We start from the raw sequence: 16760 nt of genomic DNA, 5'->3' as shown, positions 1-16760 counted from the left end.
AAGAGCCTTAAGATCATCTAGATCCAACTCCCTGCCATGGGCAGGGACACCACACACTAAACCATGTCACCCAAGACAACCCAAGTTGAACTGCTTAATAGCAAGATGACATTATCTGTTTCAACTAAGACCTATTCATTAGTGGCAAACATCTACAGCAATCTAAGGAGTAAGGCATTACAACAAGGTACCACAGTACCCTTTTACTAAGCCAACACAAAATGCTGCAGAGTAACTGTCAAACAGTGAGCCAAACAAAATTACAAAATGAATTTATTCCAAAAGCATAAGGGAACATGTACAATTCAACAGGATGGTAAACAGGTGTCTCCACAAGAAATGAAATATGAAACTGGGAGGAGAAAGGGAGGATTAACTACTTCTGAGGCCACAAGGACTTTGCACATCACCTCTGAAAACAGGAGTCCCCTAAAGAAAACTCACTCGAAATTCAAAGGAGGAAGCTGCTAGTACCTGGTTATTAGTCTAAATACAAGCTATGTTTAGGCTTTGAGATTACACTTTTAAAGCCCTTCAAAACACAAATGACAGCCACAAGTGCAAACTGTATTGTCCCCAGTGGAAGCTTATTACTAATCTAGTGCTTATTTTCAAAGTGATATTTTGACCTCACAAATTTTCCTTGAAAGCTTTTCACCAAGTTTGTTGGGTTTAGGGACTAATCTTGAGTTTAACACCTGCCATGTAATCAGAAACAGTCAGCTCACATGGCCTGGAATGTCCAAAGTTTGCTGCCTCCTGCTCCAGAATTAAGCAAAACCAGACTTCTAATTCAGCATCAATGTCTCTTAACTTAGTCATATTTCTGGTATTCTGGCCTTCTGACTGTAGTGATAAATACCAAAGAGTATTAAGGAAGACACCCAAGTCAGATTCACAAGCTAACACAAATGGAACTAGGAGGGGAAACATCACTTTCAGGCATTTGTCTGCAGATATCAAATGGCTGGACAAAAGAAAAGGGTGAGGAATAATCTTCATTCTTCTAAAGTCTAAGCTATTTTACATCAACACGCCCTGGAACACTTATCAAAATCCTTTTCCTCCGTCTCAACTTCTTTTTACTATCTGCTAGTTCCTTTACAATGCTGAATGACCTGAGAAGTAAAAGTTTGAGCGGTGAGAATAAAAAAAAACCCAAAGCATTGTGCTCTTACATTGTATTTTCTGGGTGCACACCAGTAAATAAGAATCCCAAGTTGCTATGGACAAAAACATAACATGGAATTGTTAGCTTTTCCACCTGAATCGAACTACATAGTTGGAATTTTTTCAGTGTTACTCAAAATATGATTTTATTTATATATTTTTAAATGCAACTGAATTGTTTAAAAAATTAAATCAAAAAGCCCACAAAACCAAACCAAGACTAAAACCAACCCTCAAGTGCCAACTAATCCAGAAACCTGCAGAACACAGAAAAGAGCCAGGTATTGCTACAGTCCAGCTCCAACCTATGAAGCTTAATCACTGCATCAGTCTTTAATCATTCCTATAAGAATTCTAGTCATTTATTGGTTTTCCTGTTCATTGAGTGAAATTTCACGGCATAACTCTATGCTCATATTTATTTTCAACATTAAAAATGAATTTGCAAAACATCACTTTCTGCATTACAATGCACGGAGAAGAGTAAGATGTGCAAACCAAAAGCCACCACAATTTTCCACATCTCTAAGTAAAAGGACTGCTTCATGCTACAGGCAAAAGTTGTTGCAAACTTTATAAAACCAGCATGGATCTCATTCAAGTCAATTGACAAAAAAAAAGAAAACCAAAGCAAATTTAACAGTACTCTTCTCCACATATTGCAAAATGTGGTTATACAGATGAGGAAAGGATTAGTTCAGCTGCTAAGCTTATCTGACACGTATCTCTGTTGCCATGCCTTTCCTATCCATTACTTAATAAACTCAATTATATAGTTTCAGTTATGCACTAGCTAATTTTTAGGTTAATGTACAAACTGTCAAGATGTAGCTTTTGATAAAATTCTACACTCTTTTCCAATTTTGAATCCTGAAGACACTTCAAAAATAAGGAACCCAAAACTGCTAACTGGAAGCATCCAAAAATACAGTTGTAGTTTCACTATGGACAAGTTGTAGTCCGTTAGAAAAGTAGATCATACATACAAAGGTATAAAGAACACTTAAGTCAGTCTCAGTGGAAGGCAGTCCTTGAAGGAAGCAGTACTGCAGGCAAACTTGCTGAGTAGCACTTTCATTTTAGCCCCTGCAGGGCATGGAAGACTTCAGCGATTTACTCAGTAGATTCTTCCTCGGCTACGATTGCCACGTCCTCCCCAGCCTCTTCCTCGGCCACCCCGGAAACCACCTCTTTGCTCTGAAATAGAAGTCAAAGCTTTTCATGCAGGTTTTGTGCCGTATACAGGTTAAATAGCAATAACTGGAGGTACTGAAGGGCTGACTGAAGCCTCTGAGGTTAACCCTGCTTAAACACCATGAGACTTCAGAGTTATGCTTTGATGGACAATGGACACCACTATTTTGAAAAGGAGGCCAAGAGAATTGGCTTCTATAAATTAAATGTAGCCCTTTGCATACTGACATTATGATAAAAAACTTCCATTATTTATACTTCGGCCAATCTACTGTCACAGGATTGAAAACTGATCTGTAAGGAACTTCATTACGTTACTTAGCTTGTCCTTCTGGCCAGTAACACCCTGTCTGCGATGAGGTGTCGGTCTGAAAGGATTTGCTCCTCATGACTTTATAAAATGATGGAAAACCACACCTTTGCCAGTCTGCCTGTCCTTTTCTATCCTTAACATTGAGTTATGAGCAATACAATGAAGTTCTTTTGGTGGGCTGATACCTTAACTGTAATCAAAAATTTCAGACCTAAATAGATACTACACAAACTATTTGTATGTTATAGAAGTTTTCCCCTTTCCCTTCACTAAGAACAATCTGATCATAGCAAATGCAACCCCAACACCACTTTATTAAAGTTTCCCTGGATTTGTTTGATATCAAAATCTTATTTCCCCTCCATGCTTTCTCTTTATGCAGAGTCTTAAAATGCAATTCATATTAATCTAGAAAGAGAACTATGTGCTTATTTTAAAGAGTATAAAAAGCAAAAGCTGATCAGAGACCTAAGCATCTCACTAACAAGAAACAGCAGCAAGCAGTAAAACATTTTTGGTTGTAAACCTGATTTTTATAACTGTAGGACTACAAGCTTATCTTAAAAGACACAGGTGCATCACCTGGAGTATGCAGTAAGAAATTTGCAATAGATTTCATCTTTTCACTTTGTTTCATATAAAAATCAGTGTTTTATATCAGTTTTTCAGCCTATGGGCACAGGTGATTTTTAGACTGTTTACCTGATACAGGCAGGACCAATGGGCCCACAGGGAAGGCAACAAGAATACGGTGCTGCCATTGTCGGGCCTGTTCATCCAGTCTGCAACTACTCTCATGCTTTGCCCAGAAATGACTTGCAGAGAGAAAGAGTCACTCTGGAAGCATGAGGACATAACTGTGTGTATGCACAGTGAACCTGGCAGCTCCTAGGAGTTCTGGATCAGGTCTGCAACATCAGCAGTGGCTATAATAGGAATTCAACACCAGTCCAGTTGTATGACACAAAGTGGCCCAGCTCTGCCACTTGCAGCAACTGCTCTGTCCAATGGGACATTTAGGGTGCAAGTGCTGTATGTCATAACAAAGAACACAATAGTTCAATTACTAACTGTATGTATTAAAACACACAAAGGACATAAGTCTATAGGCTGGTAACACTCAAACACTAATAAATCAATGAGCTAGAAAGAGTCCATTACACGCAAAACCACATGACAGCACAATCTGATCTAACAAGAATGTGACAGTAACTTGGCTTAATTTGTTTTTTCCCCCCACCCAAGGCACAACTGTCACTACACAAAGTTGCTTCCAAGCTGCCTAACTTACCGTAAGAAAAACTACCCAGGTTACTGCTGTATTTTCCACTGGGAGGATTATATATTTGCCTGGCATCCCTTTTTGGTCCTGCCGAAGCTTTCTTTGGGGGTGAACTTGAGGTTGTATCTTCACTTGTTCTTTTTTGACTGACAGAAAAAACACAAACAGATCATTATACCCCTGTGGTGACAAGTGCAGGAATAGCAGTTCAGCCTGAAAGATAAACCACTAGAAGTTAGAAGCAGCTAATGAAGATGCCCTGAATAACACTTCAAAAGAGGAAATAAGGTAGTCTCCAGGTGATTTGGTCTATCATATCCCTAACAGAAGAGTAAGATTATCACTCCACAGCCTTAACTCCTTCCAGGACGGATGTTATTTTGGATAGTGAAACTTTTAGCTCACATGTTATGGATTACATATATATATATATAGCTTGGGATCTTTATTTTGTAAACAGCAAAAATTAACACCACTGTTTTCATTCTTTTAATGAAAAACTCTCACCTTGCATCTGCCTTCTGCACTGGTTTCCAGGACAGTGTAACTGTACTTTTGTAGGAAGGAGGAATGTGGAAGAGATCCTATGGAGGCAAAATCAGAGTTTATTCTACAGTTAAATTCACATTGACTGCACTTCAAAACTTTAGCTACCTACTAAGACACCATAATAACAGTTATGTTCCTGTGATTTCAAATCCTTTCTGAAGTCCCATGGCAGAGGGAGAAGGTGCCTTACTGCCTTATCTGGCTACCTGAGACTTCACTAGGAAATTCAAATGAGATTTATACTAACAAAGTAATATCTTATACAGATGTTATATGCTTTCTCTTTCTCCCTTTGCACATCAAGCACCTTATAATGAACTACAGTGGTTCCTGCAGGGAACCTATGATAACCCTATGATGGTAAATGATAAGCCTCTCAATACTGTGGCCAGAGTTTTTGGTTCATTGTGGTAAGTTAGATGGGAAGTGAAGAAAGAGAAGAAAAGGTGGTTAGAAGGAATCAGAATGGTTTTGAGCGCTCTGGATTGAAGTCTCTTCCTGCAACCCATCTCTCCTAGACTCCCTGGAGAAAAAGGTTCTGTGTGGCACCTGCTTTGCCTCCTCCCTCCTTTACATCTCCTGCACTTCTTCAAACTATTCCTTACAGTCCCTGTCACTGCAGGAAAGGGAAACTGCAAGGAAAAAAGGCATGGCCAAAATCCAAAGACCCCTACAGCAAGGTCTTCTGCTCCTGGGGCAACTACTGCTGTAAAAAAGGGTCTCACCACAGTAAAGCAGCAGCAACCCTGAGCTGGCAAACACTAATTTAACACAGTACAACTTTGATAAAATCTGTTCCTTTTCTTTGTACATGTTACTCTACTGTGTATTTACTCCTTCAGGATGTGAGGACTTACCTTAATTAAAACATTAATGTTGTTGGTTATTTTCAAGGCAACCACTTTTATCTTGTTCTGTAAAAAAAGAAACACCACTGAGTACCTATTCCAGTAGCTTTAAATTACATCAACTGCACTTGATGAAGTTGCACCATTAAACTGACTGCTCTTCCTAGTGAACTGCTACAGCAATAGTAATAGTGAAAGGTGTGTACACTTCTGAGTTTTCATTACAACTATTTTTAGGTTTCTTGCAGTTTTACACTAGTTGCTTTTCATGTTCCAGTGTACTTCCCACTAAATCCCTCCCCATATATGAAGGTTTCCCCTTCAAAACAGAACCAGAGCACAGTTACACCAAATACATGGGGATGCATAGAGCAGCTGATAGTAGAAACTAAAATATCACCGTAGCTTGCAAAATTCAGCATTGGTTAAGATCCATTTGCAATAGATGTTAGCCTTCATCTGTTTGCCCGCTTACAACAGACTGCAGCCCACTAATATGTGCCAATGGTTACTCTGGTAGGCTCAGTTAGAAAAATCAGCATTCCCGAGCAATACTTACCTCCTCTGTTTTCAAAGCTTCTCCTGTTTTGCCTTGAAGTGCGAGACGAAGCTGTCGAATATACACCTGCAAGCCTCGAGCAAAATACTGTAGCCTAAAAGATTTAAAAGCTATCTGTTAATAACATATTCCCATAAAATAGAAGCATAAGCAAAGGGAAGCTGGAATCTCTTTCCCCTTTAGGAAAAACACTCAAAGTCTTTCACCAATCTGATTTGTGCTTCTTTAGCATGTAATAATCCATATTTTGTAACAGAACCCTTAACACATATCTCTCAATGATTACCTGATTTTAAAGTCTTTCAGTTTCTCAGCATTCAGCTTGGCCGTGAGGAAGTCCGGAAGCTTACGTCCCAGCTGATGGAAGCTGTACAACAAACACTCCACATAACTGAACTGCAACTTGGGCTCCTCACTGCCAGCATTTTCCCCATTCTCCGCTTCCTCTGGAGGAAGGGGCATATACTCCTAACAAACAGAAAGGAAAACCAAATACATGAGATACATTTACACACTCTGACTGATCTTTTGCAGTGTATGAAACTGGAGGATGTATTTATGCTGACATTTTAAGAAGTATCCCTGATCCCTATACTAATGTGATGAACTGCTGCATGAAGTCTTGGTGCAGGTAGTCTACCTATACTTATGTGACTTGACACCTCTAAGAGCAAACATTACAGTAGCACTGCTACCACAGGAAGCAACAATGTACTACACCAGGGCTTCTGAAACAGCACTGAATTTGCTTGAAATTGTCAGTGCAGATACAGCCTTTAATGAGATCAGCATGAGTCTCTCATAATTACAATACTAAGAACAAAACCACATGAGTTTACTGGATTAAAAACATGATACAGGTAACAGCTCCCTATAAAGGCTTTCAATTGCAAAATGATGTTTGACCTTTATCATGGACAGAGCTACCTTTGAAATAGCCGCTTCAGAAAAAGCATGAATAGATTAAGAGATAAAAATAACTTGTTTTGATGAGAACTTTTTTAGTGTTTTGCACTAAAAACAGTAAAAATTGAGTGAGTCTTACCAGTAATTTATCAAACAGCTTCTTCAAATTTGATTCAAGCTTTTCCATATCGCCGCAAAATGAGCTCATTTCAGCAAGCAGCTTCAAAACCTACATGTAAGGACAGCTGGGTTTTTGTGTGTTAACAGAAAAGTACAAAGGCTTAACTTTAAACCTAAAAGTGTAAACCTCACATCATTAAGGCTGCAGAGCAGAGGTCACCTATTACAGTGAAACCCAATCATCAGGCAAGACAACAAGGAGGAACATGTCTGGTCTGTTTTTCATGTCCTCAAACAGAAACACAGGTTTGTGTGTCTAATCCCAACAGGCATCATTAGTCAACAAGTAAATAAAGCTTCCTGTCCCACGTCTGCAACGCAGCTCACCTTCAAAGTGAGACTCCGAAATGTACCTGAAGCTGCAGCACTGATTAACGTAAGCAGAATTACAGACACGAAGCCACTCCCTTAGGAGGCAGAATTAACATAAGCCACATCTAGTTTATGCAACAATCAATTCAGTAACTGCTATGTGCTTAAAAAAGATTGACAGCAATATAAAAATGATTATACCAATCTACTTAGTCCAGTCGTGCCTCGAAGCTGGGGACTAATGACACATGCTTTAAAAGGCAATGCTCAGCCATGCCTCAGTACAGCAAACTTTTTCTCTAGTTTAACTGCCTTCTCTCCTAGCCAAGAACTGAAACCCCCCTAAGAAAGGAGTTCTCAATTTGTAAATGGCTGTCTTCATCTAAGGTGCCTGTATTTTTCTATGATTTCAAAGACATTTTAGCTTTGGCTTACCTCTAACTGGATATCAAGACCCTCTACTGGCGTAGTCAAAGAACCGAGGTTTGGCAGAACATGCTCACAGAAGTAAGTAACAAATTTTGTGGAATGAACGTTTTTCTGCAGAGAACAACACATTATTCAGGTTACTCTGAGTTTGAAGGAGTTAAATGTTTCTCCCCATCACTCCACCAACCTTATACATAAGTGCCTACCGCATAGCTACACCTTAAAGCTTTACTGAATTCCCTGCAACTCCTACAACATAAACTCTTCCAAGTAGCTTAAACTCAGAGGCTGTCTGCAACAGGGGCTGAAAACTGTCTACAACCCAACAGGTCTTTAAACACTGCAATTGCCTGGTAGTAGATATAAATGAATTAAACCTCATATACGTATGAACTTAATGTGAGAATTTTATCATAATTCACTGTAACACCTTAAATTTGAAAGAAAAGGTCAAGAGCAGAGAATAACACAAAAACTCTTTGTATTCAGAGGCTTTAAGGATGTTTCCAACATTTTAATGCATTAGAAACTGAAGGTGGAGAGGTACTGATACACTCTCATTCTAACATAATCATTGACAACACCAAAGAGTAACTACAGCCATTAACTTTCCACAATATTCCTCGTGCAAAGCAAACAAATACATACTGAAAAGAGTGGCACTGCCTGTCGGGTACACTGCAGAAGTCTGTCCACACAGTCTGGGTCAGATGGATTGAATGTTTGTTCCAGGTCAGCTTGTTCAGCCACCAGCTCCACTAGTTGTTGCCTCCCACTTACTGTCTGTAAGCTTTTTAATCCAGACAATATCTTCATGAACAGAACAAATTCCTCACCCGTTACATCTTCCAGCACCTTAAGAGAATTCCAGAAAACATAGCTGTTAAGTTGGTAATTTGCAAACCTCCAAGTCAAACTCAACTGATTTGAAAAGGTAAAGTAGGCAAATATTAAGCATTTAAATTCAGCTTCTTGTTATTCAAAGATAGAAAAGTTTAAAGGAACACATGAAAACATGCAGTATAAGTGTATGCACCCCCAAATCAAGGTTAACTACCATCAAGTTGTGCATAAGAAACATAATTTTTCTTGGACTCTAATTTTAAGAATAAATTTCTTATCTAACAAAGTTGTACGCTTCAGGCAGAGTAAAAAGTAAGTAAGTATCTACTCCTTATTAATTGTTTTAGTACTTTTTGCATCTTTCACAGCATGTGGAATTTATAGGAATTTCATGTAATTCAGTATAGACGAATGCAAAGTCCTGCACCAAGGATGAGCCAACTTCCTGCATCAGCACATGCTGGGGACTGAGTGGCTGGGGAACTGCTCTGCTGAAAAGACCCTGAGGGTTCTGGGGGACAGCAGGATAAATATGTCAGTAGCATTCCTTGGGTGATGAACTGTGTTCCTGCGCTATGACAAGAGCATGGCCAGTAGACAGAGAAGCAAAGGGACTGAGGATTCTCCTTTGCTATACCCTTATTAGATCAAACCTAGAATACCGCACCTAGTGTTGGGTCTTTCTGTATGAGGAAGCTGATAAGCTGCAGAAAGCCTAGCCACCAAGGTTACCAATATCTGGAGCACGTGATCTGTGAGGAAAGCTTAAGGAACTGGGCTTTTTCAGCCTTAAGGAAAAATGTCATAATGGGATGAGGCAACCTAACACTCATCTCCCAGTAATGAAGAGCAAGGCACCAAGAATAGAAGCCAGGTTCTTTACTGAGGTGGACAGGGTGAGAATGACACAATGATACAAAACTGAAATAGGAGCTTCAACTGGATAAAGAGGTGTAATAGAGGTGTATATAAAGAGGTGTATATATTAGAGGCGTTCAAAATCCACTGGACAAAGGACTGAGAAATCCAATCTGAATCCAGCTGAGTGCAATTCACTGAGGTCATCTATCTCCCAAAGTCCCTTTACCATGTGAATGATTCTATGGTTCTAATAGAAGTCACTCTTACAAAATGAGAAGAGCCTACTTTAATGTTCCTACAAAAACTGCTGCAAAGTTTGGAGCATAGCAGAATAGGATAACTAGAAGCATTTGTACAACGCTTAACCCTAAATGTGGTTTAAGCAAAGCAATGCCAGTGATAAGGAATGGTTTAATAATCCTTATGGTTGTACTGAAAAAAGACACTCACCTTCTTTGATTCAGTCAATATGAACTCTTCTACCTCCTTTGTCATCACCTCCTCAGGCAGGGTTTTCAGCTTCGTAGAGAGGAACTTGATGGCTCGCTCTCTCACAATATCCTCTCCCTGAAGAATTTGACTGAATAAGCCACCCAAAGTCCCTGAATGGAGAATAAATCAGGTAACACAAACGATTCTAGAAGAGCTGAACTTTCCCTGCAAAGAATTTTTCTCCTCTAAGACTCTGTGAAACATCTGCTGTACTAACTTCGATGAAAAATCGTAATTGACATAAGAATCCACATTTTTTTCCTTGGGTTGTACAATTACAATACAAAATCATTAAAAAATTCAGTATCTTTTGTAAAAACCAAGTGGTGACTTTGCGTCTCACTTCTGATACTAAGAAGATACAAAACTGAGTCCTGTTCTCATGCTACTAGAGACTGGGAACTATTACTAAAATACACTTACAAAAAGATATGTCCTTTACCTTTAGCATCCATCTTAAATATACTGAGCAAAGCATTGTTCACCAAGTTGAATTCTGCAGAATCATCTGAAGAGAGCAAAAAGAACAATATGCATATCCTTGAAATGCAAACATTAGAGCAGAAAACCGAAGAAAGATCCCTGGTATCACACAAGAAGTATTCCACCCTCAGCATTTGATTATAAACAATATAACTTGTATTTTTAATGACTACTAGACAGAGGAAGTAGAAAGCCACAATTATGAAAGCTGAAAGCGAAACAAAGGCGTTATTTGCCACTTCAGCCTCCCTGCCAAAACTTTAACATCACAAACTTGATAGGAATGAAAACTTGAAGGGCAGTTATTATTAAATATGTTTAGTAAATTTAAGGAACATATGAGTAAACAAGCTGACTTCTAGTAAATTAGAATCATAGAATAGTTAGGGTTGGAAAAGATGTTAAGATCATCTAATAAACTTCTCCTGTTTATTAAGGTTAAATAGTTATTTCTTTTTAAATTCTTAAGTCATCTGCAGTATTTCTAGGTGGAAGAAACAATTTTCCTCCTGAACTAGAGAAATGTTCAAGTTAAGTCTTAAAAGAACTCCAACTCTTCCAGTAAGAAGAGAATTGATCATGCATTTTTAACATCAATTTCAAGATCTAGTATTTAGCACTCTGTAACTTACTGAGGTTAAAAAAACCCATACATACTGTATATTACATTTGGGATTTATTTTGTACCAAAAATGCACTGTATGGAAGAATATGCCTTCAGGATTTTTAAAGTTCCTGAGTGGATTAGCAACCCAATAACTTTTTCAGAAGGCAACTTGTTCCAGTCTGTAACTGGAAGGGATTTTGTTGTTGTGTCCCTCTCCCCTCCCTTTCCCTTTTTCTACAGGTACTTTAAGAGAACTTGAATAAAACCAAAAAAGGTCAACTTTAAAGAAAGATTTTCAGTTTAGATTAGGATAATGAGAGACCTTTCAGCAGAAGTAGCAGCCTAACTGTACGGCAAATATAAAGGGGTTGGGGTGAAAGAGCAGTCCATGACCGGCACTGGGGCAAACTGCTTTGTAACCAATTATGAATCAACAGAAAACATTTTCTAGAACAAAACTGTATACATTTTTAGGTATGCCACAAGGAGATCAATCAGGAAACTACCAATGTCTCCTACCTGACTGCAGGAGCTGGGTCAGTATGTCTGCTACCCGAGGAAGATTATCTCCAGTGGCAAACTGAGGCAATTCCTTGATCGCTTGTCGCCGAATCTGCCAAAATTGTCAGTATTATGGAATTAATAAATTTAGATAATAATAAACCATAATTCAGGCAATTAAACTAACCAAGTTTAGCAAAAAAACAGTCAAATTTGAGAAATGAACCACATTCTTTTAACAGGAGTATCATATTCAGAAAGTGAAATACAAATTTCAGACGTTAATGGCAGTTTAAACTTCCTATTTGCTATGAAACTATTATGATGTCTTTTTCTCAGATCTAAGCAGCACTGGAGAAAAAACAAATTCAAGCAGCACCTCTATTCACAAAATCATTCAACCAACGAAATAAAGGGCTGGAATCTGTGTTAGTGTGGAGTCTTACTTGCTAAAAGGAAGGATAGTTCTCAGTGGTGCACATGGCAGAGGGGAACTCTAGGTTGAAAAAACCTTGAATGATCTGCCCAAATCATTTAACATGTGATAATCACAGAATCGTAGAATGGTTTGGGTTGGAAAGGACCTTAAGATCATCCAGTTCCAACCCCCCTGCCATGGGCAGGGACACCTCACACTAAACCATGTCACGCAAGGCTCTGTTCAACCTGGCCTTGAACATCGCCAGGGATGGAGCATTCAGAGCTTCCTGGGGCAACCCATTCCAGTTCCTCACCACCCTCATACTAAAGAACTTCTTCCTTATATGCAATCTAAACTTCCCCTGTTTAAGTTTGAACCCGTTACCCCTTCTCCTATCACTACAGTAATAATCAAAGTACAATCAAAGACACTTCAAAGGTACAGCTTCTAGCAACAGTACAAAAGCAGCATGAAGCATCCCAAGACTTCTGTGAGAATACTACATTCAGAATCACATCCCCATGGCCCCTGGTTGTGAAGGAAGTTTTCTTGCCTCCCTACTGTATTTTATTAGGATCAATTACCACAAAGCACTTTTTGAAAAGAAAAAATGTAACAGATATGCAAATAAACTGTTTCTTTCTATTTTTCTTTCTACAGAGCTATACCTTTGATCAATAGTTGAGTGAAAAAGACAAATGGAAACTTACGTATTTCCCCATACCATCATATAACAGGAATATAACTAAGTATTCTTAAGCTTCGGAAAGATCAAGTCTACCCTTCCCAAAAGACTAATAAAAATATAAATTCAAGGTATCAACTTGCTACAAGGTTCTTAATTCTTACAGAAACATCTTCATCCTCACAGAGGTCCAGCTGGGCATTGATAGCCGAGTCAGCTAGCTCAGGAAAATGCTTGAAGAACTTAGGAATAAACTGGGCTGCGAGTCTCTTCTCCTTGGCACCTCCCTTCACGCCATCCAAGATCACCTGGTACGCATCCTTATGCTGGAAGAGGAGAAACAGAACACAGTTAGAGAAATCTTGGCTTATTCTCAAGACAAGAATTTTTTTTTCTCTCACTATTCAGCTATATAAGTCAATTATATTATACAAGCTTCATACAAAGAAATACATTTATCTCTTAGGCCACTATAAAACTGTGCCGTTTATTAAAATTTGCCTCTATTGTCTGGTTTTCACTGTTACTCTGGTTCCTTTGTTCAAGTGCCTATCAAATGCCTACATTCAAACTGCCAGCCCTAAGGCTAACAGCTCTTGCTATTACATTAGTGCAGACTCAAGGAATGACATGGTCACCTTCACTAAACTTGGGCAGTTTTTCAAGGGATTTCTACCTTCTGCCTATTTACCATCTCTCAAGGAGAGGCCACTTCTCATAAAAACCGTGCCAATGAAACAAATAACATAACTTTTAACATACACAGGGCTAAAACATCTTTGGCATCTATTCAAGCAGTTAACCTGAGATAAAGCACGGCTCTTAAAAGATGTGTTGAATAGAGACTATATAAAAAAAAATGGTAAATCTCCAGCTGAAATATAGAAATAAACACTTCAGGAACAGAATAGAATATTGTCTACCTGCTCCAACTAGAATCACACAGACATACCAATTTTGTGCCTGCAGGACTGAAACTTTAGAATAAACTGAAGTCTTTCCTGTGGTTAGCTATGTGCTTGCAAAAAGAGAAGTCAGTAGTATTAGGATAACAGCAGAAATTAGTTCAGTCATTAATTTTCCTTATGGTTATGAAAATGTTTTGGGCAACTTTTAACAGCAACAACAGCACAGGACACTTGATTTACATTAAATCTCCCAGAGCCACATACATGGTCACTCTTACACCACATAGAAGTTCACCCATAGCAAACAGATCCTAATTTACAAAGCAGCACAGGGCATTAATTCTCTCTAAAGGAAGCTGTGTTTAAACACTGAGTACCAATGCTCCTTCAACACTCTCTACACCTTGTTGATAGGTGTACTTGGTGCCAGATTCTGAACTGGATTGGGACATGGATCTGGAAGAAAAACAACCAAGGAATAAAATGACTGCTTTTCAGCTGATCCACATCCCCACCAGTCTGCTCTGCAGGTGTGCCAACACCGTGCACTCAACAGCAAAGGCAGAACGAGCCAGCACAAACTAACAATGGGATACACATTATTACAGTCACAGGTTCTCAGACTGCACATTAAGAATAACTTTTCTGCGGAACAAATTACTTAATACATGTTAAAATAGCAGACATATAGCAGTGGAACAGAGTAGCTTGTGTTCCATGAATTTATATGCCTTCATATAAAGTGCAGCTCAGGCAGGAGCTTGCAATGCTCAAGAAAAGAGCAGGCAACTGCAGAAGCAGTGTAATCCTTCAGTATTCCATGCTTCCTCCCAATCTGTTATACAGGAACATCTTAAACCAGAGACAGCATCAATAATTGTCAAGTGAACATTAATTTCTCTAGATTACTTCTTGAACCAATTCTGTAATATCCTGTGACAAGTTGCACAATGTGTTATGGAGAAAAGTTTGACTTCCTCTTTATTCAAAGCCTGCTTACTAATAGGTTTTTTCCAAGTTCTCACCTTCATTTCGCTCCTGAGTAGACTTATCACACCTGAGCCCCTTTCTCAGCTGAAACACACTTTTACAAGCTCACCATTTCCAGTCTTTTAAATGACTTCTCTTAATGTCATACTTCTGTTTGTCCCCTTGCTCTTCTTGTTGTGTTCAAAAGATTTCATTTTTGAGACAGGGTGACTGACTTTTTTGTAGTGAGAGATCATGTTTATGAATTTCAGAGGTAATAAAGGCATAAGTGGGATAAAACTGATGAATAAGGAACAATTGCTCATGGCTTCCCAGAGTGCAAAACTTGGAGACATCAACTAAGATTATGAAACGACAAGTTCAAAGGGGGTAACTTCTTCACAAAGGCTAATGGAATATTTTGCCACAGATCATCTGCATGCCACAAATATCAGTTTAAAAAATGGCATCAGAAAAGTTTGCTGAAGAAGAATCTCGCAAGACCTAGTAATTACAAATACACTAGCTCTGGCTCCATAATCCTACAAGCTGGAACCCTTGGGGTTTCTTACCCATCTGCACAAGCTGCATTTCTTAACTACACTGCAGTTTGTTCTTCCTGAGATATCCATCCCTGCCTTATAAAAGCTACCCACAACTGTCAAAATGATGGCGGACTATGTATGCATAGAGCAGCACTGTAACAGCACCTGTTTTATTCTGCATCTCTCCCCCTCGTTTCCAACATTTTCTGTGTATATTTTGGTTGTCTCCGAGATGTTTTTTAAGAACTGTCTGCAAGGATTCTGCTTTGTTTCACTAGTGCAGAATTACACATGCAAAGCAAACAGATTTGAATCTAAAAGCTTAAAAAAAAACCCAAAACCACAACACCCAGCCACTTACTATACTATTTGTTCTCCTGAAGAACTTTCCAAATGACTTTGCATAGTAGTATCCCGTTTAAAACCCATTGCCAGCTATGTGCAAAGCTACTTTCCAACTTACACAGAATAGTTAGGATTGGAAAGGACCTTAAGATCATCAAGTTCCAACCCCCCTGCCATAGGCAGGGACACCATACATTATGACAAAATAATAATTACAAAATAATCTGCTTTTTCAGGCAGCCACTCAGTAAAATGAGCACACAATGCAATTCAAAAACTAGCTTCAAGTAACCATAATACTTTGTACTGGTAACACATGAAGGCATCATTTCTTTGATTAATTCAGTAACGCTATGAAAACTGGCACATCCCTCCAAGATTTTTCAGCTAAAAACCTCCTTTATCCGTGAGGATCAACCTTCCATGCTTGCCTTAGGAAAATACAAAAGGGCTACGGGCAATTATCAAACCGTAACAGCCTTCACCTTCCTCCAACAACCCTTTCAGCAGGAGAGCGCTCCGGAACTGCAAGTGCACAAATCAAACATGGACAACTACGGGTGTTTTAAGGCGAAACTCCCCGCTCCCATGCAAAACGCAGCCTGATTCTAGCTAATAACTAGCTAGTGCCCTTGGGCCTACGTTTAAAAGAACTGCCCATAGGACGGGAGGAGGAAGATGCCGCAAAAGCGACTAAAGACGCTGCCGCCGACCCTGCAGAGCCGCCAGCGCCAAGCTCATTGCTTCCCGCCCCCACCCGTGAGGGAACCTACGCGGATAACAGCCGCGGGGCTGCCCGGGTGTCCTGCGGCCCGAGCATCCCGTCCAGCAGGACCCCGTCCCGCCCGCCCAGCCTGGAGCCGTTCGTGGCGGCGGCGCCGCGGCATTACTCAAGCCCCGGGCCTAGCGAGGCCTTGTAGGCCGCAGGCACTCCGCACCTGGCTCACGGTCTCGGTGGCGTCCGCCAGGATGCCATAGTTGCGGTAGAGCTCCTCCACGGTGGGCATGGTGCGGCGGGGAACGGGCGCGACCGCCGCTGCTACCGAGGCCGCCGCTGACTTCGCCACCGCTCAGGCCGCTGCTCCCCGCTCGGGCCGCCGCCGTCAGCACCAACGAGGCCGCAGTCCCAGAGCGGCCGTGTGGCGGCGCCTGCACAGCGCCCCCAGGCGGCGGGCGGTGGAGCTGCGGGCAGGGATAAAGGCGGGAGCTCCCCCTGCATGTGTTTATGAAGCTATGGCTGTTTCCCCCCAGCTAATCCTTCCTCTATCCCTTTTTGACTCCTGTATACAAGCACTGTGTGGTGCACTGAGCTCCTGGTGTCAGAAGGAGGCTGTTTTCACGGGTAATGAGTTAAAACT

The 16760-nt window shown here is 40.1% G+C and overlaps 1 protein-coding gene across 1 annotated transcript; it reads right to left on the bottom strand.

Annotated features, from left to right (window-relative positions):
• Positions 1-256: 256 nt before the first annotated feature.
• Positions 257-16559, bottom strand: API5 (apoptosis inhibitor 5). The gene is made up of 14 exons (XM_061343717.1): positions 16341-16559; positions 12800-12961; positions 11548-11641; positions 10381-10446; positions 9897-10048; positions 8391-8597; positions 7749-7853; positions 6961-7050; positions 6202-6383; positions 5916-6009; positions 5366-5422; positions 4467-4543; positions 3969-4105; positions 257-2367 (listed from the first exon to the last, which is right to left on the bottom strand). The coding sequence occupies exons 1-14, from the start codon at positions 16407-16409 to the stop codon at positions 2288-2290; spliced, it is 1572 nt and encodes a 523-aa protein (XP_061199701.1). The 5' UTR covers positions 16410-16559; the 3' UTR covers positions 257-2287.
• Between the last annotated feature and the right edge of the window lie 201 nt (positions 16560-16760).

Source organism: Neopsephotus bourkii, unplaced genomic scaffold, assembly GCF_033783945.1.
Source record: "Neopsephotus bourkii isolate Nb327-2 ecotype Australia unplaced genomic scaffold, CSIRO-AGI_Nbou_v1 NB_1825, whole genome shotgun sequence".
Lineage (NCBI taxonomy): Eukaryota > Metazoa > Chordata > Aves > Psittaciformes > Psittacidae > Neopsephotus > Neopsephotus bourkii.
This window is presented reverse-complemented; position numbering and strand designations above follow the sequence as displayed.

Coding starts and splice junctions, on each gene's coding strand:
- API5 (XM_061343717.1), bottom strand. CDS start 16,409: ATGCCCACCGTGGAGGAGCTCTACCGCAACTATGGCATCCTGGCGGAC. Junction 6,010..6,201: donor CTGAAAGACTTTAAAATCAG/GTAATCATTGAG, acceptor TAAATCTTTTAG/GCTACAGTATTTTGCTCGAG. Junction 5,423..5,915: donor AAGCTTTGAAAACAGAGGAG/GTAAGTATTGCT, acceptor CTTTTTTTACAG/AACAAGATAAAAGTGGTTGC.